This window comes from Fringilla coelebs (assembly GCF_963513975.1).
Source record: "Fringilla coelebs genome assembly, chromosome: 20".
NCBI lineage: Eukaryota > Metazoa > Chordata > Aves > Passeriformes > Fringillidae > Fringilla > Fringilla coelebs.
Window position 1 is genome coordinate 7,635,454 of NC_140046.1, and position 26,329 is coordinate 7,661,782.

The following is a 26,329-nucleotide window of genomic DNA, read 5'->3' on the forward strand; positions in this document are numbered from 1 at the left end:
CAGTGGGTTCTGCTGTGCTGTGGAAAGAAGTAGTTTTGAGTAGTTGCAAATTCTTCTATGAAGTTTCTTTGGTCAAAGGCTTGAACACTGTTTTGAGCAGATGTTCTGAGTTGAGTATTTGCTCACTAGAAGGCCAGAGATGCTTACAATAGGCATAAAGGTGTGTATTTTGTTTGCTCTTTCATTATTCAAGCTGAAGCACAGCAATGTCCAATTGCTCAAGTGTTTGCTAGTGTTGTGTTGTTGATGATGTTCAGGTAAGTTGTGCTCCAGCTACAACTGTACCCTTCCTATTGTAATACTCAAGACAGCCAGTTTGACACATCATTATTGGAAAAAATTATATTTTGGAAGAACTCACTACAGAAGGTGACAGAATTCCAAAAATCAAATTACATGAAAATATACATCGCCATTTTCTTTGTACATTAGGTGAGGAAAACTCTGAAGTAGAAGGCAAAGCAGATGAAGGGCCACAGAAAAGAGTAAAGGAGGGAAACTATTTTTGATACCAAACCCAGAAGTTAGTCATTTGAAAGCCTACAGATGTGCATGCTTGAACTCAACCTTGAGAAAAAACAAGCCTCCCCCCCACACACCCCACCCCACAAACAGGCAATGAAAAAGGCAAACCAAAAATTTCACCCATAAAAAGCAGCTCATTCCTATCTTGGACTAACTTAGTCAACCAAACTTCCAAGTGAAAGCACTCAAGTCCCTGGAAGTTAAAAATTCATCAGGCTGCTCAAGGGTGCTCCATGGCCAGTTTTATTGCTATACCAAATTCAAGAAGGATGAGTAATTGGGTTTAAAAAAGGGGTGGGAAGAAAAAAAAGCACCTTTGAGATTACAAAGGTCAGCATAAAAGAAGACACAAGTAATTGATAGCAAATCCTTTCAGGGTTTAATTAGGAAAATTGTAGAGTTCTGATGGGGGAAACAAAAGGGACCACATTTCCAAAAACCAAAAAAAAAAAAAAAAAAAATTACTAAACTTTAATAAGCAAGAAATTTTAATTAAGCCTCAGTGGGTCAAAGGAAAATGAAAGTGGGAGGAAAAAAAAAACCAAAACCAAAAAAACCAACTTAGTATCCTAATTGGTTTTGACATGCTTCACAAGTTGCTGTTTTTTTAAACTCAGGAAACAATGAATAGGGAGAGAAAAAACCTTCTAAAATCTTTAGAATTTACACAATTCTATCCCTAACTACAGACAGCATTATTTGGTACAATGTGTATTTGTGGATGTACATGAACAGTATATATATTATCCGGATCATGTTGTGCTATGTACACATCTTTACAATTCTTCCTGAAGGTTAAAGCAGTTCATTAGATTTCAAAATGCGTAATCATCTTGTGTTGGCACTTGTTAGGCTCTTGTCAGCATTGATAACTGGCATGTTTTATTGCAGCCCAGTTCCAGCCAGTGTTTGCCAACTTGTAACAACAGAAGTCCAGCAATAGGTGGGTAGAGTGCAGGAAAAAAAACAGTGCCATGTTTCTCAATTGGAGACCTGCAAAGAAATCACAGGTATTAAAATAAAACCCCTCCTCACCCTCAATTATTTTCAAGATGTTAATTAGTTTATCAAGCTCAAGAAGATTAACTATTACTTGTTCAAGAGCTTCACATACCTCTGAACAGAAGATGGATAAATCCAAACTCATCACCTGAGAAAGACTGGAGTTAGTTGAGCACACTGTGTGTCCAAGCTCAATTATCAGACTTTCTGGCTCCTGTACCTCGTGTTGCTTGTCGAGTGCGCAGCGTGTAAAGCTTTGGTTATTCACACACGGGGCTAAACGTGGCAGATTTATCACTGAGAAGTCTGTGCATTACTTACTGTGAAAGGCAGGTACAAGTGGCACAGCAGTGCTCAGCAAGCACTGACACCACAGCCCCCAGTTACACTGGGCTGGTTTGAAACCAGCTGTGGCCCCTTCTCATCCAACTCCCTGCCCATGGCTTGCTTGGGAGGAGTCACCAGACTTAGAAAAGCTTTTGCCTTCCAGAAAAGCAACACAGCCAATTACTTAAAATATTTGTCAAGAGCATTGTTTCACTATAGCTAAGTTCAACATGGCAACAGAGCTGAGGTTAGTTAAGGATACTCTGGAGTGTTACTCACAGTTACTCCCTTTCTCCAAGACAGGAAAAAAAAAGTCAGCAGCATTAACAATTCTTGCACTCCAGTTATAGGCAGTTGTACAAGACTTTCTGTTCCTCTGCTTAGTCTTTTGGTCAATATTAAGCATTTTTCATGCTTAATCCATACTGGAGAAAGTTCCTTTCAATCAAAGCATTTCTGCAAAGAGGGACTGCAGAACTAATTTGTCACAGATGGAGCCTTCCCCAACCCCCCCCATGTTTACAAAAGGGTAAGAAAGGAACTCTCTCCTGTACAACTGTGATTAAAAAAAAACTACCCAGCAGAAGAATGTAGAAAGCTGCTCTGGTTCAGTCTGAACTACATACAGTGCCATATTTCTGTCCCTGTGAATTATGTATGCTGTAGGTAACCAGTAAATATGGATTTGGGGCTTGCCAGCCAAATGGGTCAGAGCAGTTTATTTGCCAAACCAACCATTAAGAAAAGGCAGCTTCAACATGAAGTTCTGTTTTGCTTTGACAGGCAAGAGTGGGAAATTATTAGCTCATGGAGGAAGTTTTTCCTTGGCATACCCAAGATAAAGTGACCAAAGGCCAGGGATTTAAGGGCCATTCTTTAATACAGAGCTTTCTATAAGAGGTTATTAAAAAAACAAAGTCCCATTAAAACTGAGATGGGATTGTGTAAATTAGAGTAAGTATCTTGAGTAAGAAGCTCTTTAACAGGGTGGCAAAAAATGCAAATATCATGTCAACTACTCTCAGGTCAAAACTTATCCAAGCACTCAGATTTAGCACAGTTCAGCTTCCAGGTAGAATACAGCTGTTTTTATGAAGCTATTCCCAAGCCTTCCTCACCAAAGATGTTTTTTTGGCTGCTGAAGAGAGCGCCACCTTTCTTGATATTATTGACTGGTAATATCTCAATTTGATGCTTTCTGCTGTGCCAGGAGACTTTCTGTTAACACTCCCATAGATACCTGAAACAAACCCTTCTCAGTGGTTCCTGGCAACCTCACTGAAGTCTCATTTAACTCCTACATGCAACATGCCACCAACATCTGCAAGATAATCCACAACTCCTGAGATAACAAGACTTTCAAGATGCTTTTAAGATTCTATAAGTATTCTTCACAATAATGAATATCAAGGAATTGTCACCCCCTTCTATTACAGCTCCAGTAACCTTTAAGTGCCATTAATAAAGCAGGATGAATTCTGATAAAGAGAAGTTCAACTTCTGAACAGCATAAAACACAAGAATACAAGAGAAGTTCCCCAATTTTGGCAGAACAGGCTGTCAAGTGCACTTAAGTTCTTTTAGTCTTTAGTACTGCATACAGGCAAAGAGCTCCACTGAGATCATGCAGCTGAGAAGAAAGGTTTGGGAGTTTCTTTTTGCTTTTGAGGGGAAGAAAAATAGTTCAGCAACACTTAAGCAGGAAATCCTCAACTCAGGTAACTGACTCATCTTGAGAAGGATACTTACCCTGAAAAAAGTGAAGCTACTAGCTGCTGAATAAGTGTCACTCAAAAGCAGTTTCTTGGCTTTTTCTTACACAGCGGGCAACTTTTCTTTTAAATTCTCCATTTCTGTCTTCTCTCCATTCTTTCTGTAATTGAATAGACAGCTTTCAGATGTCAATCCTACAACAAGGAGTTGTACAAGCTCTAGGAAGACTCTTGTTGTTTATGTTTTCAGACATTAGCCATCTAGTCAACACCTAAATTTGCTTACAATCATTGAGCTCCTCACCGAAAACCTGCGATATTCAGGACTTTCTAAAGTTTGCTCTGGGTTTCTGTGCCAGCTGCTTACAAGACAGTGAGGATGTTATTTTCCCCTTGGATTTCAGGCACACTCCAAGACTAACCTGGTGGCTTGCCAGTATTTCACACTGTCTGTGCTAAAAATCTATTTGCTTCAGCCTGCAAAGTAGCAGCAAACTCAACCTGTAGACCACAAGCTGTTGTTATGTGTTAGAGACAGTGTCTTTAACTGCAGTGGTGAAAAAGGTACACAGGTACTGTGGAGCCAGCAGTTACTCAGATTTTTTTAAAGACAGTTTCAGTTCCCTTCAATCTAGCCAGGACACTCCAGGACAGAAATACAGAAGTCACAGTATCTAGAAGAGGCACAGCAGTGTCCTTTGAAAGCAAACACCTCCTAGTTAGATATGGCTGTAAGATACTGGCTCTGTGAGAAAGACCTTAGGAGAATACTCAGCTCACCTACAGGGCTGGTCTCTGTGACAGGGATCTGATTTCAGAGCTGCAGAGATGAAGAGCCAAGATAAAGATGAGCAGGAAGATAGGTAAGAGGGAAGTCTGAACCCAGAGATGCACCCATCAAGGTATCACAAAAACCTATTTGAGAAAGTGCAGCCAGGTTTGTTTTGTGCCAGGCTCACAAGGAGCTCAGATGAAAGCACAGGAGCATCAGGTGGGGTTAAGATTGATGTGCTGGGTACTGCCTTCCAGTCAGAAGTAGTGGAGAAAATATAAAGAACCCCTTATTTCATCAAGTTCTACAGTTCTTAGTTTCTGATATAAGCAATATATTCTTACTGCAGGGGTGAGGGAAGGGGTTAAAACCCCCCACATTGCTTCACCTGATGCAATCTAGCACACAACACCTTTTCACCCCCACCTGGAGTGGAGGTTGTAGTACATTTGAGTGATAAATGGCACACCCTAACATTCATCACCTCCAAGCTCACTTAAACAATCAGCATGTTGGAGAGCCCAGCACGTCTTAACTCTCCTATGAAAGCACAAATAAGGCTACTAATTAGTTTGTTCTTTTTCAGCAATTCATGCAGCAAACATTTGGTTCCTTGGACTGGGACATAGGACAGCTTACACAAGATGGCTTAAAGCCAAGAAAAGCATTGAATTTGTGCCCTCTGAGCTTCAGAGCCTTAGTTTTCATTTCTACTTTTTCTACTTGTAATTTTATGAATTGTTCAGATTTGAATAGCAAGCAAAGTTTCCAATTTGACAACTGATTCTCCAAAAATGTAATTTTAGGTCATGAACTGTTCTATATGCCTTCCAAAATATCTATTCAGGTTCCTGATCCTCATTTTTCTTCCACTCCAAGAGACAGTACTCCAACATGCATAGTTCATTTTTCCTGAAGGCAGGTCTATCCCCTGCTCCTGTAATTCTGTGAATTGCCTGTAACACCTTATTCACTAAACTCACTTAAAAGCAGGAATAACTGACATCGGACAAAGTATCTTATAGTAACTGCCAAATTTTATTGCTGTACTAAACACAGGAGCTGCTGATTCTTCATTACCTGAGTATGTTTTTTGCTAATATGAAGAGATCTACAACCCAGCAGGAGAACCAACTGCTCCAGCAGCATTTCAAAAGTTCCTTGAAACATGTAATGCCACAGTCAATAATAGTTGCTAGCATCCAAAGTGATGCATCCCTACTATCTTCAGTGAAATTTGAATTTTTTTGTTCTTTCATGTTGGGCTAGAAAAAGCTGGTTTCATTTTTGACCTTTACCCTAAGGCAAATTCATTTTGTGTCAAACTTTCCTAAGGAAAAAATAAAAAACCCAATCCTGAAGTAGTTGTGAGAGTGGGGCACAATGCAGAAAGTCTGACATCAGGAAGGTGACAAGCACAGCTAAAAACACGTGCTTTCTCCAGGGTTGGCCAGCTACATTCAACATACATGGGTTTGTGAACTGAGGAATTCTAATTGCACTTTTAGCATTTCATTGATAACTTGCTTCTCCCGGTGCTCTGAGCAGGAAATGTCCATATTTCTTGGGTGTCTGTTTCCACCAGCAACATAACACAAAAAGGGGAGGTCCAACACTTAAAAAGGATAAATGAGGAAATCGTTCACTGTAACTTTTTGTTTGTTTTCTTCCCATTAAATTTGTTCCACATGAGTCTGTTCCCATAATGATTTCTCAGAGAGCTCAACCACCTTTGAAAATACTCACAACACAGCAGATCAAAGACTCCAGGAAACTACTGAACTCCCACCCACTTTGGGAAGGTATAGCTTGGCTGACAGAACAGGTTAACATTCCTTTACAAAACTCTGCATCTCAAAATTCCCATCTCCTTCCTCACTCCCACAGTTAAAAGAGCTAGAACTTCTCTTTTGTGAACAGACAACACTCACAGCTGAACTGCAATTCAGGAGCACGTCAGTGTCATGTCAGACAAGCAGGGCCTGAAGTCTGTCCCCCTATGCCCTTCCAGAACTGAGACTTTTTTCTCTCCCCACTACAAACATTTCTCAGTCTCATTCTTATATTCTGCTCTAAACACAGTTCTTCTGGAGAGCTGATAGCTGTGTTTATACACACACAGCAAGGCCATGGTCTAGAACGCTGCACTGCATCAAACACTTCCATCTCACACCTGCAGACTCACCCTGCTCTTTGGCTGTAAATCAGACCATTTTTCCTCCCTCCTGAGCCAGTCAATCTAGTCTGGGACAACCCTCCCTGTTGAGTTGAGGGTCAGATGCCCAGTAAAGCCTTTCAGTACCTTCTCAGAGCACAGACCTACACAGCCAAACCTACTGCTCTAATCCATCGGACAGGAAGACTGCTCCAGAGAAGTGAAAGAAACTTCCCAAGGCTAATGAGTAGTTTTGTCTGACAACATCACTGCTTTTCCCAACACAATGGTAGCCTTAGCCTGTGATAGAAAAGGTTCTTCCCAACGTTACTGTTTGCTAAACCAGAACCAGAACTCCATTGCAAGGTTTCTACATTGAAGACAATTGGCAGACCAAGGAAAGCCTTACCGCTGCATCAACATTAGCAGGAGAATCACCATTGGGATCTGCCAGCATAGAAATAACACTAATCATGATAGTTTCCACTGTGTGAATGGGAAGCCAGCGTTCCTCAGGTTTTTCATAGCCATATTTGTCTTCTCCAGGCTCATGAAGAATTGAAATGCAGACATCGCCGTTCTTGTCAACTACAAAATAGAACAAGGCATATTTCAGTCATGAACAACATGCTGGCATTTCTTCAGGACAGTCAGAAACTGTTCATCTTCATTCCAGCTACTCTGAAACACTGTCAGTGAAAACACTTTATAAAGAAGGAAAGTAATTAACTATTGCAGAACTTAAACTGTAATAAACAGGGCTTGGTGGAAGTCTGAATGTGCCTGGACTCCTGACAGAGAGGGCACATGGGGAGGAAGGACTCACTCTAACATCACACTGCAACTCTCAAGAATATTTATTTAGACAGGCTTCCACTACAGACTTTTCTGTTAAGTTCAGCAAACTCTAGAGTGACTTTTTTTCCACAGCAACAGCATCAGCTGGATATTACTGGAACATATTGAAATATGATTTAAACTGCTGGAATTAGAAAGTGCCTGACAAGTACTCTGGTATTTCCAGAGCTGAAACTGACACAGCATTAAAATATTCTCTGTCCTTTTGATAGGAGCACTGTCTCCTCCCACCTTTCAACATCTACATTTTCTGAAGATGAAGAACATTTTTCTTTCCCAGTAAAACGACCTTTTGTTTTATTTCACCTTCCCATCCAATCTCCATCAGTCCATAGGTAAATGAGACATTAGGAGAAGTCTCCTTTAGAGAGACCAGAAGATTTCTTTTCATGCTTCACTAGATGAGGACAACCTTGGGCTTTCTATACTGAGCTGCCAAGTCAGTAACAGCAAGATGAAATAATTGAAAGTATAACAAAAGGCAGCAATAGAAGTCAAGTTTTTCCTCAGACTAGAATTTTGCACTTCAGAGAAAAAATTAAGAAAAAAATCCCTGAACAATTACCAAGAATGCAAGAACCTACTCAGATTAGCTTCTGAAAATACTTTAGGAGTATTTTATGCTCTCAGACTAGCACTATTAAAAACTCTGCCATTGTTATTACTTCTCTATTAAGTGAGGATGGCAAAGTAAAAGCAGAGTTTCATATTTCTAACATGAACAGAAATTTATTTTATTTGTCTTCACTTTCTGCATTTCAGTTCTGAACTGCAAAAAGAAATTGAAACTTTGACATTTCTTACCATTCGGATGCCAGATTTCTGTGATGAATTTCATTTTTGGCGGCCTCAGTGGGTAGTCTTTTGGAAAAGTAAGATGAGCCTTGAAAACACCACCTTCACTGGGGAATCAAAAATATCTTAGTAGAGTTTCTTGTAAGCTTAAGCTGAAGATCGGAACTTACTGATGTTCTAAGTTTACACCTCACACAACTTAACATCATGTTGGTAATTAACAGCATCAACACTTCCATATGCAATGTAAAGAGTTTCTACATTCAGAAGATCCTTTCACAAGATACTGCCAGTTCCCCAACATGATCTTTTTTTAGAACTAGGAAGATGTTCCAGAGGGGAAAAACCACGGGGGTGGGGGGGGAATGAAAAAACTGCCAAGGAATTTACCATCTGGAATCACAACTTATATTTTTTTCCTCACAGTACATTTATTAACAGGAAAAAAAAAGGTATTGCCAATAACTGCCTTTCTCAAGTCCAGCCCAGCAGAGACACCCATTTTCCTCTGCTAGAGGCCTCGGTCCTCATTTTGTGGTCTCCATCTGTAGCAGTGAGCCCCAGGGAAAAAATGCAGAAAGCTCTGGCTGTGTATAGAGCATTAAATGTAAAAAGAATTCCAATGCCACCTTTTCAACACTAAGCAAAAGTGACTCAGGCATGACAGTGAGGTGTTCTGCATTAGTTACCCACTCAACTGGAAAACAATAATAAACAAGAGACATCCTGGTTTTATGTGGAGTTACAGGCCAGGAATAGTGCCTTTTGAAAAGGTGAAGGTCTGTATTAGATGGAAAGGTTTACAGATGGAATACTTTGCTAATGTCAATAATATTTGTCCTGCTACTGTCATTTCTTCTAACTGAAGGTTGTAACAAAATTTGGAATTGCAAAGGCAGAAAAAAAAGTGGAATACAAACCCCCAGAGATGGCATGAGATGCATGGTGGGACAACCTACTCCTCAGCAGCCACACAGACAAAAAGAAGTGGTGAACAGAAAACTGTTCAGTGTGATTTTTTTCCTGTATTTGTTAAGGAGTAGAAGTCTCTAAAGTGCACCAGCTACTGAGAAAAAGAACATGTTTTACCACCATTAACCAAAGGGGTGCAGTTCCAGCAAGTGTCTCAAAAAAAACCCCCAAAAACCCAAAGAAACCCAAAGAAACAAAAAAACCAACTCCAAAAACACTGCCTTTAAGTAATTTGGCTCTTTGAAGCAGCTGAGGGGATCTGAACCCACAGCATTTATTTTTCACAAGTTTTAGAAACAGCAGGCAGTTTCCAAAGAATCCTTCATCCCAGGAGAGGTAAGAACTCCAGAAACACTGTTTTAACATCCACAATGTCAAGACAAAGGAGAGCATAATGTCCCAAATGAGAGTTAGGGACTATTTGTTGATAGTCCCAAACCAGTCAAACCCTTTCTTTCAAACTGGAAAAGTCCTTCTTTCCCTTTTTAAAGAAGCAAATCCTAAAGCTACTAGGCTGTAGGGCATCCCTGGTTGTCCCATATCAACTGCATATAAATACAGGTTTTAAAGTGGATCTACATTTCTATCAATTAATGAAATACAGCTGTCAATTAAGGGAGATCAGTGCCATTTTTATCAATATTAGCAATATTCCTTATAAAAGGGTTTCTGCCAGTAGAGTACTGCACTAACTATAAAGTCTTTTCAATTAAACTCAGAATAAATGAAGTGGGACCAGAAATGAGACTGATGTTTGAAAATTGTTGAACTTAAACTATTATATGTGACCAGCCTTATCAAACAGCCCAGGGAGGAAGGGTTCAGTGTAATACTACCCTGAAAAACAGCAACCAGGGACTGGAACAGAAGAGAGTTTCTTACCTAAAAGCCTCAAAAAAAGGTCAGGACCCTATAGAAGTGGAGTTAAAAAAACACTACTGCAACTTTTAACACCTAAGACGACAATCAATTAGAAGCAGCATTTCTTTATTGACAGTTTTTATAAAATAGCCATGAGAATATAACAGAACCACAGGACTGTTCAGAAAAGGTCAACAGAAGTTGGAGAAACCATCTCATGCAAGAACCACAGTGCAGTGAGCTTGAGGAAAAGCCAAGCAATTTGATTACTGGATTTAAATACTTATTTGAAGTCTGCTGGCAGACATACAGAACTTCATGCTGCAACCAAAACTGACCTCAAGTAAACGTCACTAGGCTTTTTGTATCAGTAGTTTACTACTGCAACAGCTTAATGAAGAGAACAGAGGTCATCTTCAGGAGTACACTTTAAACTGACCTCTCCTGGGCAAAGAACATTTTCCCAGAAACTGGAATAGATATCACCCCAAAGTACTCCAGGTCACACTTGGAAGTTCTCCCATCTCAATCTGACAGGATTTGAAGCCAGTTCTGTGGATTGCTGAGGTTTCCTCCAATTACATCCCACCTGAACTGAATATTTTCCTACCATCACACACATGAAGTTGCAATGGTTTAACATGGCACTATCACCTGAACTACAGCCTCCCAGCAGCAACAGCAAATAGTGCATTTTATCTGCCTTACTTACATGTGACAGAAAACAGAAGCTGCCTCTAAGTGCACCTTTTGTCTTTCTTTTCCATACAAGAACAAAGAGATCAGTGTTGAATTTTCCCAGGGGAGCAAAGCAGTTTAGAACTTCTACATAGCAAATCCAGCTATTTACAGGTATTCTGCTAGCAACAGAAGAGCATTACCTGATTTAGCACAAGGTTTTGGTTAGCTTCTATTCACTAGGAGCAAACTAGAACTAGTAAATCCGAGTTCATTCAAGTTTCTGTATAAGTATCAGTACTTACTATAGTGTATCTGGAGGACCAATAATAAGGACTTCCCATCGATAAAGATCATTGTCATCTATTAAGCCCGCTGAAAAGCCTTCCACTGGATTTTTGTTGAGCTCTGTGTAGGAAAAAGAATTTAAGAGAACTTTAGGTGTCTATAATACACATTTGCTGGTTTTGCTTCTGTGTCCATACATGACCAAATAACCCCATGACATTGTGCTTTCTCATGGCCTGAGTGAGTGCCCTCAGCTTTCCCACCACAAACTTCTGCCAGAGCTGAGACCATGTCTTAACCTAAAATTCTGTGAGTAACAAGAGCAGAAGGGCCAGAACAACACACAAGTATGGGACATGGTCTCCTACACTAGATACCAATGAGTGTTTAAGTCAGGAAACAGGCTTTCTAATAATACAAGAGCTTTACAAGAACCCCAAGGAGCCAGCTTAACTAAAGTCTGTCTTTAACTCTAGAAAATGTTAACACAAGACCAAAGTCACATTATGTTTTTATTTAAAAGCAACATTCTACTTTGTTTAAATGATTTTTCTTTCAGACTCTGAAAGCATTTGAGACCTGTGCCAGTGAATTCTGGAGATAATGATTTACTATATTTTGAACTAGTACAACAGAACATAGAAGATAAGCTGCTATGTTGTTCAGATATGGAGTTGTATGTTTTTATTTCTTCCTTTTGCTTCACAGTTTTTTTTCCAACAGCGACAAGCTATAGAGCATTGTAAATGTATAGGCTACTTCACACAATCACTGCCAGATAGAGGCTTCTCTGGAAATAGCTACACACAAGTCACAGCTAGGTCTAGACTCCACTGAACTTCTGTTATCAGCCTGCTCCAGGAAAAAAACCTGTAAAATCTGGAATTAAACCCTCCAATGAGTTCTAATTCTTCATTTTCAACAGTACATACCAAGTCCTGACAGATCTTGGGTACTTTGGATGCAGGAAGGGGGAAAAAAAGTCATTCCTTCAACTGGTCAGTAATTTCCAGATTAAATTAAGAATGGTAGTTATTGTGGAAAAAACCCACAAAAAACCAACCAGCTAGACTTATTTTATACCCTGTCAGACTCTATGGAGTCTCATTATTCTGTTCCACAGCACAGCATGTCTACATATTCCCATTTTGTAAACCTAAAAGCCATAAGACTTAAGTTCAGAGGGCCCTATAACGCCCTCAGGCACATGCAGAGGAGCTTCAAGTGAGAATCTTGTACCTTTCTGGAGAAAATGCTGCCATTCAGTCCAAACTGATTTTCCTATAAGCTGGCAATCACTGGTGGCCAGTTAAGTTCTGAACTATTTAAAGTGTGGCTGAAAAAGGCAGGAAGAATCAATTCAAGCCCTACACAGAGGAGTCTAAGTCCACACTGGGAAAACAAAATGCTGAGCTCACGTGAAGGACACCAAGGTTCTGAAGAGGGAGACAGCAGGAACATCAACTTTAGTCATTACTAATTTAGTCAAACTTATCCACAAAGATGACTCAATTCTAAAATCCCAAGGGACATATTGAAAGGGGTTTTCCTGGGAGCTACTCAGAAGGGTGTAATCAGGAGGTAAGGTCAGCCATCCAGCCCCCAAGGTGCAAGACAAAGATTTGGGTACTGGGCCAACCCAATTTTTTCTTGACAATGCCTGAAAGAAAAGGCAACATCACTGGCTCTCTAACCAAGATGCAAACCTCAAACCCAAAAGCTACAACAAGGCCATTCTTTCTCTAAGCAAATCAGTTTTCAGACTATGGCATCTATGAAACTTTGTGAAAACAGCTGCACAGGCTTGAGTAACTATTTACTATTTAATCTTAGCTGAAAGGGCAGATAGCTTAGGTGAGCATCTCACATTAAAAGAGAGTTTCACCACTCTCTTACTACCTCCTTAATACAAACATTTCTTCAGCATGGTCTATTAAAAGTTCCACCACCTCATTAGTCGAATATAACCTGCTTTTTCAGACAGGATTTCATTTTAAAAAATGCCCATTGCTTGTGAAAAAAGCCATCTCTGCTCAGGACATTTACATCACCCTTTCAGATATTATTAATACTGTAATACAGAACACCTACTGCAGTAACTACAGAAGTCAGAATTCAAATAATAGGTTTTACTATCTCACCTAAGACTTTCAAACTTGAATTTAAGCCTATGAAACACAAGTCCCATCATTTCTGCATTTCCACAGAGAAAAAAGGATTTGTGCAGAGTTTTGTGTGAACTGCTGGAACTCAAAAGCTCACATTCAGCTTCTTTATTGTTTGCAAGTTGTCACTGCTCACTGAGAAGACTTTAAAGACTTCTAGAACTTAAGACTGAAAAAATTCAGAATGTTTCTCTCTATTTTAATACGCCACATTAATTCCAAAGCAAATATACACATTTTCTTCTCTATTTCTTAATGTGTGCTGTTTCAATTTCTTTCTACCTCTGTCTCAGCCTCAAACAACTTTATCCCTTAGTTCAAAACATTTTTTGTGTATTTATTCCCAAAGAGAGACAGCTCTTACACTCTGACTCTCACCTAGGACCATGTAGCACTATATTGCAAGAGAACTTGGGAGAAGGAGTAAGACTCATGCATGCCTGCTCCTTTAATGCAGAACATCTGTAAACTGTATGAAAGGGACAATCATTAACAAAAATCTTCAGTTAAAGCAGTTCAAGAAGATTGCTTAGTGGATGTTGCCTGTAAAGCAAATGAGCACATCACTTCTTTTACAGGAGGTGCCATCAGTCTCAGCTTGTGAAAAGGTTATTTTCCTTCCATGACAGCAGTATTGAAGCACATCTCAAACAGCTGCTGATTGTTTTTCCTAAGAGTGTTTCTGCAATGAATATAAGCTCATACACCTTCTCCATGAGAGGTATGCCGAATTACCAACAACTATTTAAAAATGAGCTTTTCCATCCAGATTATTTATGTTAAACTAAACAACATGGCTGGCAGGCAGACAAAAAAGGAAGTCTCAGGAAAGTTCTGCACTGAGACATGAAAAGCATCATCCTTGGCTGCTTTACCATGCCAGTAGCTGCTACTCATTAAAACCTGCAAACACCAAGGCCCCAAGGTTTGTTTGGCTTTGTTTTTTTTCCCTGGATATAGTGAGTGTTGTGTAGCAGAAAAGTTAACCAGTAGTACCACCTGCCTCTTGCCTCCCTCTCCACTAGCTGAGCCTCACACAGTAGTGAAATCCATGCACCAAAACCCCAAGGGAACAGCAATGCAGGCAGGGCACAAAAGAACCTCACACACACGGCTCAGTGACACAGGGCTGCCGCCAGGCCGGTGTCACTGCCCACCGAGCGAGTGACACCGAGGCTGCAACAGGGCAGGGGACACCTGCTCCCTGTGCCTGCCAGTCCCCACCAAGCACAGCATTAACTGCCTGCAGCCTGAACAGGAGCTTCCCTAGACAAACGTGGGTAAAGCAGAGGATGCAGCTCCCTTCTTCAGGCAGGGAGAGGGGAACTAGCTCTTAGTGCTAGTCTGTAATACACAGGTCCTCTACAAAGCTCTGAAGAACTGCCCTAGAAGTGCTGGAAAAGCAGAGAAGCCAGACACCTATGAAGAATTGGATCCTTACACATTATTTTTCCAATAGCTTTACTTCAAGATTTTTTTTTCAGCTAAAGATATGCTGCACTTTTTAAACATAAATGAGTACATTAACATATTTCCATTATGTCCATGCCTAACTAAATGCCATTTACTTGCAATTACTATATATTACAGTCTGTAGTTGAGCATTTCTGACAATATTTTTTGCACTTCTGATTATTTAATAGGCATTTTTTTACCCAGCAAATGAAAACAAAAATCCTAAACATTCACTCAGTCTAGAAGCAGTTTCAGGTAGAGCCCTTTGCAGACCGAGCAGCAGCTGACAGCCAAAGCAGCACACACCTGGACAGCTGCCAAGCAGCAACATACTTGGAACAGAATCCAGTGTCTGCTTATAAATTAGACATTCAGTTCCTTTAATCCCAGTCCTGAACGTAGAATTAAATCCAATACCTGATTTGGGAGGTGAGGAAGACTAAAGGCCCATAATCCAAGAGAGCTGTTTAAATCCAGAACAGATTTTAAAGCCCCATGGCTCCCTTTCCACATGATCTGCCACACAACACACTGTCTGTCCCTTTAGCTCTTACTGAAGCAGAACTAAGTTACCATTGCCTTAAACTTGAGCCAACACAGTACCATGGGCTGCACTTCCAGTTTCAGTGTTTAGTTTACATCAAGCTACTGATGTTCCCACACTCACTGAAACTGGCTTTATATAAGCCAAGAGACTTCACCAATCCCAGAGCAAAACAGCATTAACAGAAATGACTAAGCAGAAGGAGGCCCACAGCTCCCTAGAACAGCTATGTATGGCATCCAAACTTTTCAGCCTGACGTCTCACCCAGACAGCCACTGCGGATCAACTCTTTCAGTATTTTGAGCTACATTACAGTACAAAGCTTCAAAAATATGAGCTCCTGTAGTTTTTTAATAGCAGCCTCTTTAGAAAGTTACACAGTGTGCGAGTTTTGTGCAGCCAGTGAATAGAGTGCAACACAAAACCAGACTAGGGAGCCCAAGTCCTGGCTAAGGCTTCTGGATAAACCATTCAGCTGGCTTACACAGCTCTCAGAGCAAGCAGGCCATACCAGCACTTCATATTTGCTGCATCTTAGACTTGTGTTGTCTCAACACCAGTCCAAGAGCTTCTAACAACTGTTCACAATAAAAATCCTCATTCTAGATGCTTCTTCTCAGTAGCCCTCACTGTGACTGCCATATAGTCCTATTACTTCACTGAGGTCAGTTACAATTTCCAAAACTTTCCTCCACGCAGGACCCAGCTATACATCTCAGATTTTAGAGAACCAGGGCTGAGATTATGATAAAGTAACATGATCTCTATGTGGAGATGTATTCCCCAAGCTCTACATTTCATCTTTCATCATGTTCTGTCTTGCTCCACCAAGCTCATCCAAGAAGCTCAGACAAAATGTAGCACCAAATACGCACACACTCCTGATAGCCACTGTGGGAGTGACAAACAGACAACACTTGGAACAGATTAAGCCTCTGAAGGACAATAAAATTATTCTGAAGGGAGACTACAGTAGTAAAGACAAACCTCTCTTTAGCAGAGATTCTACCAATCATTTCAGTAGAAGCTTTAGGTTTGATTTTAGCCTGGTAACTAATTTCCAGAGCTCCACACATCACTCCTTCTTAATAAGGGCAGCACTTCAGACACTTACAAATAAGAAGGGTTTCAAAATAACAGGCAAGCTGCATCTCAGTGCAGTGCTACACATCCCTGTGTACCGCTTCACTTGCCATCTCCTCAGCTATACCCGTCAAGTCTTCCTTAGATTTGCACAGGGAAGCAGATTTTTAAAGGACAGAGGACAAGGCTGGAGGTTTCTTGTTTGATTTTTGGTTTTATTCCCAGTCAAATTCCTAGCCATGGCCATAGTTCAGCTTTGCAAACAAGTGGAGAGCAGCACTAGCCCAAAGTCCCTAAAACTGCCACTAGTATGAGGATTAAGGTACTAGAGACACTTGAGTAAATAGAGATTTGAATTATTTTATGAGTAACACATCATATTATTCTAGAATTAAGCTAAAAATTAAGTTCCTTGATTCTGCATATTCTGTAGCTGCATGGTCACAGGAGTCATGGCATACCTGGAGACAGACTATTGTTAGTTTAGATTAGTGATTTAGTGGAAAACTGAGTTAACACATCAACCAGGAACTTGCAGGTCTTTGGTATTGCCATGGTTCTTAAGGAGCTCCCCACAATCCCTTGAGCCCATAGAGGTGGACATCAGCAGACAGTGTCAATACTCCTTTAGATTTCTCACTCACAGGTCTCAAAACCAGCTCTTTGACAGCCTCAACTAGAACACAGATACCCAGCAACTGATTTAACCTGGCAACCCAGTTTCCACAACCCACAGTCTGTTCCTGTGCACCATTTCACCTGAGAGTCCTAAAGACAGGCAACAACAGTCACAAGCTATTTTGAGGCATTTCCTTTCTGCAGCACTCCTCACACATGGACCCTTCTGTGTGCACACACTCTAAACAGTCCTCCCTCCTTCCAACATCCCACGCTACAGTAGGAAGGTCTGCCTCCCTCTCCCTCAATGCCATTATTTGCCATTAAGCAAATATCTAAACTTAAGTTACTGTGGACCACATTGTGCCTACTAAGCCCACAAATCTTTTCTTTCAAAACAAATGTGCTGTTCAAATTACTTTCCTGTCCAAATCACTGGAAATACAAAACATACTCATCTGATGAAAACCTTTGAATGCCGTAGTGTTGCTTGAAGTTTTGAAACTTATGCTTCCAGAATTAAGCTTCTCAGCAGGAAGTTCAGAATATATGCTCAAATTACCATCAGCCGTGTAATTTTGGTAAAAATCAAGGTAAAATGTTTCCTGAACAGCCTTCTTTGACTAGACTGCTAGAAGAATGCTGTGTATCACATCAGACCAGAATCCAGCACAGTCACACTACCCAGGTTAAAATGGAGGTTGAATAAGGTCTGTTAAAAAACCACAACAAAACCATTTCCAATAAGTTCTAAATTTTGAGGGGAAGAGTTATGAGGAAGGGAAATACAAGGGTAGTAAAAAGAATTGGAAGAACCCTGATTGAGAAATCCACATGTGAAAGGAAGCAATTATGTCACCAGGGAATATTCAGTGCACCACCTTGCCCAGAGTCACCTGCAGCACAGAGCCACATTCATGTGTCACACTCAGTGTAACAGAAATGCCACCTCCACTTTGTCCTCCACGTTTCATGCCTTTTTCCAGTCTTAAGAGTTAGACAAGTATTCAGTGGGTACCTGTATCTGTCTGCATTTGAGATGGTCACCCTCAGCAGCTTTCAAGAGATCTTATCAGGGTTAGTGGCTTCTGAGACATCATTGATTATGCCATCCCAAAGCAGGTGTCAAAAACAGGTCAGATGAATCACACTCTACACACACTTATTTCTCTCACCTGCAAAGAGACTACAAGTTTAGATGCCTACAGTACACAACTGCTGGAATTTGGCAGGACAGGTGCCATTAATGTAGCTGAATCTACCATGGACAGGACAAGTTGATTAACTGCTTAAAAGCTAATTATCATTAGATTAAAGCTAAGGACAAAAAATCCAACCAAGTATCTTCTGAGCAGTCACATACACATTAATCATGAAACACTGCTGCACAGAGCCAAGGGTTCTAGGATGTGTATGGTTCATAGACAAAAAAAAAAAAAATAGAAATCCACTGAAAAGGCTCTATGCCATGCCTATGCCACGGGGAGATATTAACATCTGAGGGAGATGTTAACATCTAAGCTGTTGTGCAAGTCAAGAACAATTTTCCAGCTTGTTTTCTCTCCTGCTTATAATATGAATAACAGGTTTGCATATCCTAACTTGAGCCACATTGTTATTTAGAATTGTTTTAAGACATTCCTTTAAATGACTCCTGACAGCACCATCTTCTAGATCAACAGCAAATGCCAGCCAGCTAAAAAAACAGCCAGCTTGACCTATGAGGTGTATGATGACAGCACAGAAATACGTTTCCCTTACCAATTCACACACAGAGAGACCGTATGTGAAAACCTTTACAGAGGGTTTCTATCAGAAAGTTTTTATTATTATTCTAAATCTGTGCAAAAACTGCTAACATTTCTGTCCAGGAGAGCAGATATTTTTATGGAACCCCATTTCAATTAGATTGCTATACTTAGTGTTCTTACAAGGTCTGGATATCTGATCTCTGCTCCAGCTGATATGCCTTGGACTTGAGAGTAGGAAAGAAAAGCAAGTATGAACATTTACACTTGCAGGGTGGCCTAAAGCTGAAGCGTACTAGAGACTCTAAGTGAAAGATCTCATCAAGACCAGACACTGAAAGAGAGGCACACACCAGTGAAAACTGAAGCTGAGGGGCAGCTGGGTGAGAGCAAAGGCCTGCACATGAAGTGCTGCCCTCACTCCGTTCCCATACACTGGAACAAAAAGGGGACAGGAGAGTTTCAGAAGTCACACACCCTCTTCCTCACACAAGCCACCTGCTCTCCTTTTTCCAGGCACCCCAGTCTGCACACTCATTTTAGTATTTGGTTAGTTTTTGCTTTCAGAAAAGCAGCCACCCTTCAGATCAGTTCCACTTCATTGGAACCCCATCTCTATGCTAGGAACAAACTGTTGTATTTTACATCAAAACAGAAGTTGATTAAACACACTACAGGAAGAAAATTTAGCAAAGGCCTACTTGAGGCAAGCAGGTTTCACCTACAAAGGTCACTTATTTTCAAACTGTTTAACATAGGGCACTGGGGGTACTAAAAACCAACTTGTACCAACCACAGAAGGGATCAAGTAATCCTACATTAGTTGAATATGTACGTATTGTTCCAGGCCTGCCTTGCACTAAAAAGAAATTTCAACAATATACAGAAAAGTCAAGGCAGAATCAGCTATAATTACATATGGCTTCATGTGAAGACCATTAACTCTACTTGATTTGTCCCTATCAGTTTTCTTAAATACATACATATATATATATATATAAAAATCAATAAATCCTTAGTTTGCAGTTCTGCAGCAAATAACTACAATACTGATGTTGGAATCAGTATCAATCACACAGGTCAATACATTTTAGTTGGTTTTGGCATGATTTAACATCTCCAAATGAAGCTCTTACCAACAAAGCAGAAATTCTGATGAAAGTATTTTCTGAAATGGTATTAATTTTGCTCCTTGCTTCAGAGGATCTCCAGCAATGTCCTCCCACTCCACTATTCTCAAACCAAACATGAATAAATCGCTGTACTGCCATATCCAGATATGCCCTTACTTTGGAGTAACTTACAATGCCTTGTTTGGGGGGAGCAGAGAAGGAAAGAACTCAGAGCTAATGGCAAGTTTGGTTCTTTCCCTGAAAGATTATTAAGCTGACCTAGGCAGAGCCAAGGCAGTGACTCCTTGATGAGGCAGGTTATTGCTTCATCCTGTTTAAGCAACTGGTTGAGTCATCAAGCCCTTCCATTCTGTAGTTTAGCTAAAACTCACTTTCCAAAACTGCCAGCACCCCTGAAATTTTGCTGGTGGTGCTGTTATAAATATTCTTTCCTTTCACGATGCAAAGTTCAGATTATTTCTATAAGAGAAGCATTTGGAAAACTAACACGTAGCAGGCAAAGTTCACCATTAGTCACATTTATCATGTTATTTACAGTGCACCAATTCAGACTGCTTGTGCTGCTGTAGTGATTGGTGTCCGAGCAAGGCCTGTGTTTTAGCAATGATATTGTCTAGAAAGTCAGCTTGAGAAAGGCAGCTTTGATAATTCTGTCAGCACAACCTCACAGATACAGGATTCTCTCATCTGCTGTAACAGGGCCCTACGCTGCCAGGGGGTTAAGGTGACTGCTACACTCATGCTGTACCTAAGTACCCCAAAAAGCATCAGACCAAAAAAATTGATGGTTATCTAAAACCATGAAACAGTCTTCTAAAAACAATATGCAGTGGTGTTTATCATTTCAGGACCGATTAAAATGCTAAGTTTTACATGTGCAGGACTTTGGAGTCCTAACTGTTTGGGATAATAGAGTATTACTGTGCATATGAACAGACCTTCACAAAGGAGATAACAGGCAATCTAGTACCAAATTAATACTTCACTCAGAGGCACTGAAATGACTATCTTAAAAACTTACTGTAAGGCAGTGCTTAATGGTAAACAAAGGTTTCTTATACACCAGCCACCCCAGAAACATGCATCTCAGCCTTGATGTATAAAGTGATCTTCAGTCTGCAATTCCCTCTCCATTCACTACTCAAATAGATTTTTAAAAAGTCCTACCTAATTGCCAAAAATTCAACTAACTCAACATTACCCAGTAAGATTCTTCCTCAGAAGAAAGTAAAAGTCGTTCAACTGTCACATTAAGTATTTAATAGTTTTCCAACTTGCTAGTTTTTAATTAGACATTTCTGCTTTGAAACAAAAGCTGTATACACTTTAAATTGAAATAATGCCATGTTTCTCATGTTTAAGAAAAGCATTAGAGTGGCTTTTCTGTATCCTAAGTTGGAGATTATTTACAACCCAGCTCAACTTCAGCCAACAAAGGCATGGTTATTCCCATTTCCAATGCTCCATGTTTACATTACAGAGAACTTGCACTTCTAGTTCCACTGTGTGCTACTGATTTAACTGCGTCCTCCCTATGTGATTTTGCTTGTTGAACTAGACAAGTCTGCCTACTCTAAAGTCTCTGTGTCAGCAAGAATTTGGCAGAAAGATGAAATAAAAGTATTCAGAGACATACCTCAGTCTGTAAAACCTTTGGGCTTGACAGCGCTGGAGACTGGGAGAGAAGCTTTACACCCTGTTGTCTGCATCTCTTTTTAAAGAACAAAGTTTTGGGGCTGTAAAAAGAAGTTTATCCTCCACCAGCTCCCCTGAGGGATGAACTCTGCTAACCCAGTGCTACACCAATCTACATTTTTTTTAAGTTCAGGGGAACTTTTTTCCTTTTAGTTTTTCCTGCACTCTGCCTGGAAGAAATGGATAGGTCATGGCTTCTATTTCACATTATTATCAAGCCACAAAGTGCCCCCCTCCTCCAAAAAAAAAACCCACTAAAACCCCCAATAAACCAAAACAAATAAACCCCCAAAATAAAAATCTCCCACCCCCCAAAAAAAAACCCCAAAAAACCAATCAAAAAAACCAAACACCACCAAATGTAAGAACAAATATGTTTGAATTTTAAGATATTTCCAGAAGCTGCTACTGCTTGCAACAAAGTTGATTTGAGAAGGAACCACATTTAATTTGACAGATACCCATAGATATTCTGATCCTCCAGCTCTAGTTAGACCACCACTTTTAAATGGCTTTGATATAAGAGATCCCAAATCATCACTTCCTTAAGACTTAAAAAACACAAACCCATAAAAAAACTACTCAAAGTTCTTACTACTTTGAATTGTTCTTGTGCCTAAATGGGGCAAGCACATGTCAATATAAAAACAGCTACTACACTTAGTCCCTGGGGGATCCAGCTCAGTATTACATTAGCAAAGACTGTGAAGCCACATAGAATTTGGGAGGTTAAAAACTAACCCACATGTAACTTGAAGTTAAATTTTGTGACTGTCATTGAATGTCCCTTCTCTCTGAGCATTATCAGTATCCAGAACATGCCACTGAAGTGCACAAGCATGTTGTACATGGTGCTGTGGTACCAGCTTCCTGCTCAAGTTACAAGCCAGCTTTTCAAAAAAAAAAAGTCTGTCTTCATACACTCATTGGAGCAACTTCAGGTTGTGTTGTCAAGTTTTGCTGTTTGGTAAGGCCCACTGTTTTACATCTCACTGACAGCCAGCAGCCTCATCAGTTGACCTATACTTTGCCAAAGTACTGAGGAATTAAAACAGCTCATTAAAGTGCTCCATGCCAGACACCTTTCCCCATAATTAAGAATCAAAGCATATGGGGGACCAAACAGGTAGCTACTCTGAGAACTGTTTAACATCCCTCCCTCCTCCTGCCATTGTTTTTTCTTCTAGGCATTGAAAAGAGGCAGCCAGCGTCCCACCATTAAAGAATTTTTATACTCCTCAACCATTGTATAGGTTTCAGATTCTCACTTCAACCTCCCTTCATTTCTGATGTCTTGCTTCAGCAACTTCAAATCTGTCATTATCGAAGAACAACTGACTGAACCAGAGCAATTTAAACTAGCTTAGAGCACATAACTCATATCAACTGTCTGTTTACTGGTCTCCTAAACCCAACCACCAGGTACAACTCCATGATTCACCACACCCAATATAGGCAAAAACTGCATGGAGCAGAGACTGAATATCAGTCCCACCGGGGCAAATACCACCAGAGTGGTGGCTTTTGGTCTGAGGTAGAAGAAACAACGTGGGTATTAACAAAGGGACATGTTGGAGCAGGTGAGACTTGGAAGACAGTCAGCAGTAGGGAAGGAAAATCATGAAGCTCAGACTCTGCACTACGACTTCAAGTGGCCTGACACCAGAAAAACCAGTGTCAGTCCAGTGCCAGCTCAGTTCAGATGTCACACAGAAAATAGTTTCTTCCATACATGGTAACTCCCTCAGGTCAGTTATTCCACGTAAGACTTCTGTAGAGTTCAAGACTCTTCTTCAACGCTCATCATACTTCATACACACTCAAAGTCACTTTTAATATGGTTTCAATTTCTTTTAGTACATGTAAAGGGATACCAAAGGTATTGGTATTACTTAAAACAAAACCCCCAGAATAGCTGCATGATGCAAGAAAATGGCTGCAGTCAGTACAGCTGAATCAGTAATAGGGACAACTAGAAAAGCTCACCAGTTTTTACCAGAACACATAAAGCCTTCAGATAAGATTGAGCAGAAAGTTAAACAGAAGTTAACCCCTAGATCTAGTAGTCCACAAATGTACTTACATATCCAATCAGTCTGTGCTTACACAAGGCCTTAAGACCCCACAAGACAAAAAAAAAACCAAAAAAACAAAGTACACCACAGAAGCTGAATACTTACTATCAAGAGACTTCAACCAAATGTCCAACTTTCTTTTGTGGAGCACGATTACTAGATTAAAAGAGAAATTCCAGACACTTGAACAACTATTCTAGGTTACCAAATGCTTTTTTTTAATCAAGATAGAGAGCAACTATTCTACACTGTTTCCCTTTAGGGATCATGTATAGGAGAGAGAAGCTTCACAGCATATCCAGTCTGAAGCTCCTGCAGTAAGCCCATATCTAGGCATTATTAGCTTATCTGAACATGCAGACACCTCACTGAGTGTCACTAATAACTTCAGCAGTTACCAGGGAATTAACAGGTACATGCTGATGTTCAGGACTAAGGCCACAACACGCGATTTTTAGCCACAGTACAAAATTTGTTGGGTTTTTTAAAGACCTTTACCTTAAAGGGGTAAGACGTTTTGTGCTAGTAGTTAACGATAGTGAAGTTTTGCAAACTGATCACCATCCAAACCCAGAAAACAGTGCTGGAGATGCACAAACACATCTTCCAGCTCGCTATACCCGGTTATGCAACCTCATCTCCTTACTGCTAACAATGCTGCTTTCCACCCTAAGGCTTCCAACGACATTAAGCTAAGTTTCGGGCCAAAATCCTCCTCCGGGAATTCCTGTGCTACCCAGTGACCCTGTCCCTTTGTATGGCTACTCGGCCAACTCCAGCCAGCGCTGTAATTGCCCGAGTTTAGGTACACCTGGCACACATTTCCTTAACTGGCTACGAAGTAATTTTTTACGTAAGAGACAAAAAAGGCGACCCGATTCTCTCAAGGTACCGCGCAGACCCGTGCGCTTCCTCGAGTGGATGGCCGTATCCCGGCCCAGCAGGCAGAGGATGCGGCGAACATGTGCAAGTGGGGGAGGGAGGAAGGGAGCGCTGCCGGCTCGTTTCCCTTTAAGTGTGGCAGCGCACACATGGAGCCGCATTGTGCGGCCCCGCGCATGCGGGGCCCCTCGGCGGGGCCGGGCCGGGCCAGCTCGGCCGCCCGCCCGGGGACAAAGGGAGGGGGCGCGGCGACACCGAGCCCGTCTGACACCCCGATGACACCCCACTCCCCTCCGCCGCCGGCCGGGCCGCAGCACCCAGGCCGTGTCCGTCCCCCAGCTCGGTCCCCAACTCCTCCTCCCCCGCGCCCGTCCCGCCCTCTCGCCCCCGGCGGACCCCCCCCGCCGCTCCCCGCGGGTCCCCCCGCAGCGGTCCCACCCGCTCCCCCGCCCGCACCCTCTGCTGCCCGGTCATGTCTCCCCCGCCGGTGCCTGCGGAGCCCCCGCCGCTTCTCCTGACAACAAAGGGGCCAGCGGCCTCCCCCTCCCGGGCACGGGAGGTGAGGGGGAGCCGGTGAGGAGAGGCGGGACGAGGGCACCGCAGGTCCCCTCGGGAAGGGGTGCGAGTGCGGGGAGTCAGCCTGGGCCCGCAGTGCCTCGTTCCGGGGGTGGGGGAACAATCCTTCTTCCTCCGCTTCTTTCCGGCGCCTCAGAAACACCCCCAAACATCAGCCCGCACGCATCCCCCGCGCTGCGGGACGAGCTCCGGCTCGGTTCTCCCCCGCCCCAGGGAGACGGGACCGCAAGGGGAGGGGAGGAGGAGTCCTCCAGGCTTGGTACCGGGGGGCTGGGGGGTGCGGACAAGCGCGGCCGGTGCCACCCCGCGCTCCCCCGGCGGGACGGGGACAGCCGAGGGGACGCTCCTCCACCGTGCCGGCCCCGCTCCCCTCCCCCGGCTCCCCTGGCAGCAATCGCCGGTCGGGCTCCCCCTCCCCCGCTCGGCCTAGTTCCCTCGGCTCCCGGCTGGGCACAGCACGGCGAGGGGGGGCCGTAATCTCCCCTTCCCCCTCACACACACACACGCACTCCCGCCCGCCCCCTCCCCGAGCCGGCGCCCCTTCCTTCCACCGCTACGGGCCGCGGCCCCTCCGAGGCCGCCCGGCCCCTGCTCCCCCGCGGCGGATCACCCGCCGCCTTCCCTTCCTTCCTCCGCCGCCGGCCCAGGTACCTGCTAGTTGTCTCCGCAGTAGCAAGGCGGACTGGAGCTCCGTCATTCTCCCCCGCTCTGCCCGGGGAGGGAGTCCCAGCGGCGGCGGGGACGGCGCGGCTCCTGGCGCTGCGAGAGGTGGCGGCGAGCGTCCCTCAGCCCGTCCGCTCCGCGCCCGCCGGTGGTCTGGCTCGGCGCCGGCCGCCACAGCACGCAGGGTCCCGGGCAGGGCAGCGCGGCCGTGGCTCCGAGCCGCCCTCCGCCTCCTGCTCCGAGCCCTCAGCGCCGCCACCTCCTGCTCCCCCCGCCAGGAATTTCACCGCACTCGGGCCCGCGCAGGCGCACTAGGGCCGGCCGCCGAGCTTCCGCGCCGCCATCTTGAGAGCGGCTGAGGGGCGGGGAGCCGCGCTCGGCCGCCATGTTGGGAAGGTCCCTGCCTGCCCTTCCTGAGTCAAGCCTGAGTTAGCGGGGAGGAAGGGAGAGCGCTCTGTGAGGGGAATCTCCTCCCGAAGGACATTTAGGGACACAAACTAAAACACAGCAAGTTCCACCTCAACTTGAGGAAGAAATTTTTTATGTGAGCGTGGTAGAGCACTGGGACAGACTTGTGCAGGGGGGGAAATCTGCTTCTCTGGAGAAATGCCAAACTCACCGAGACCTTCCTGTGTGTCACCTGCTCTAGGTGACCCTGCCTCGGCAGGGGTTAGACTGGGTGATCTCCAGAGAGCTCTTTAAACCCTAACCATTTGGGATCTGCAAAGGCCCTCATAAAGGCCATT

The 26,329-nt window shown here is 42.7% G+C and overlaps 1 protein-coding gene across 1 annotated transcript; it reads right to left on the minus strand.

Annotated features, from left to right (window-relative positions):
- Positions 1–937: 937 nt before the first annotated feature.
- On the minus strand, positions 938–25,862 carry UBE2G1 (ubiquitin conjugating enzyme E2 G1). The gene is made up of 6 exons (XM_084219172.1): positions 25,572–25,862; positions 10,963–11,065; positions 8,156–8,253; positions 6,903–7,081; positions 3,604–3,727; positions 938–1,518 (listed from the first exon to the last, which is right to left on the minus strand). Exons 1-5 carry the CDS (start codon positions 25,615–25,617, stop codon positions 3,641–3,643), a joined length of 513 nt encoding a protein of 170 aa, XP_084075298.1. The 5' UTR covers positions 25,618–25,862; the 3' UTR covers positions 938–1,518; positions 3,604–3,640.
- Between the last annotated feature and the right edge of the window lie 467 nt (positions 25,863–26,329).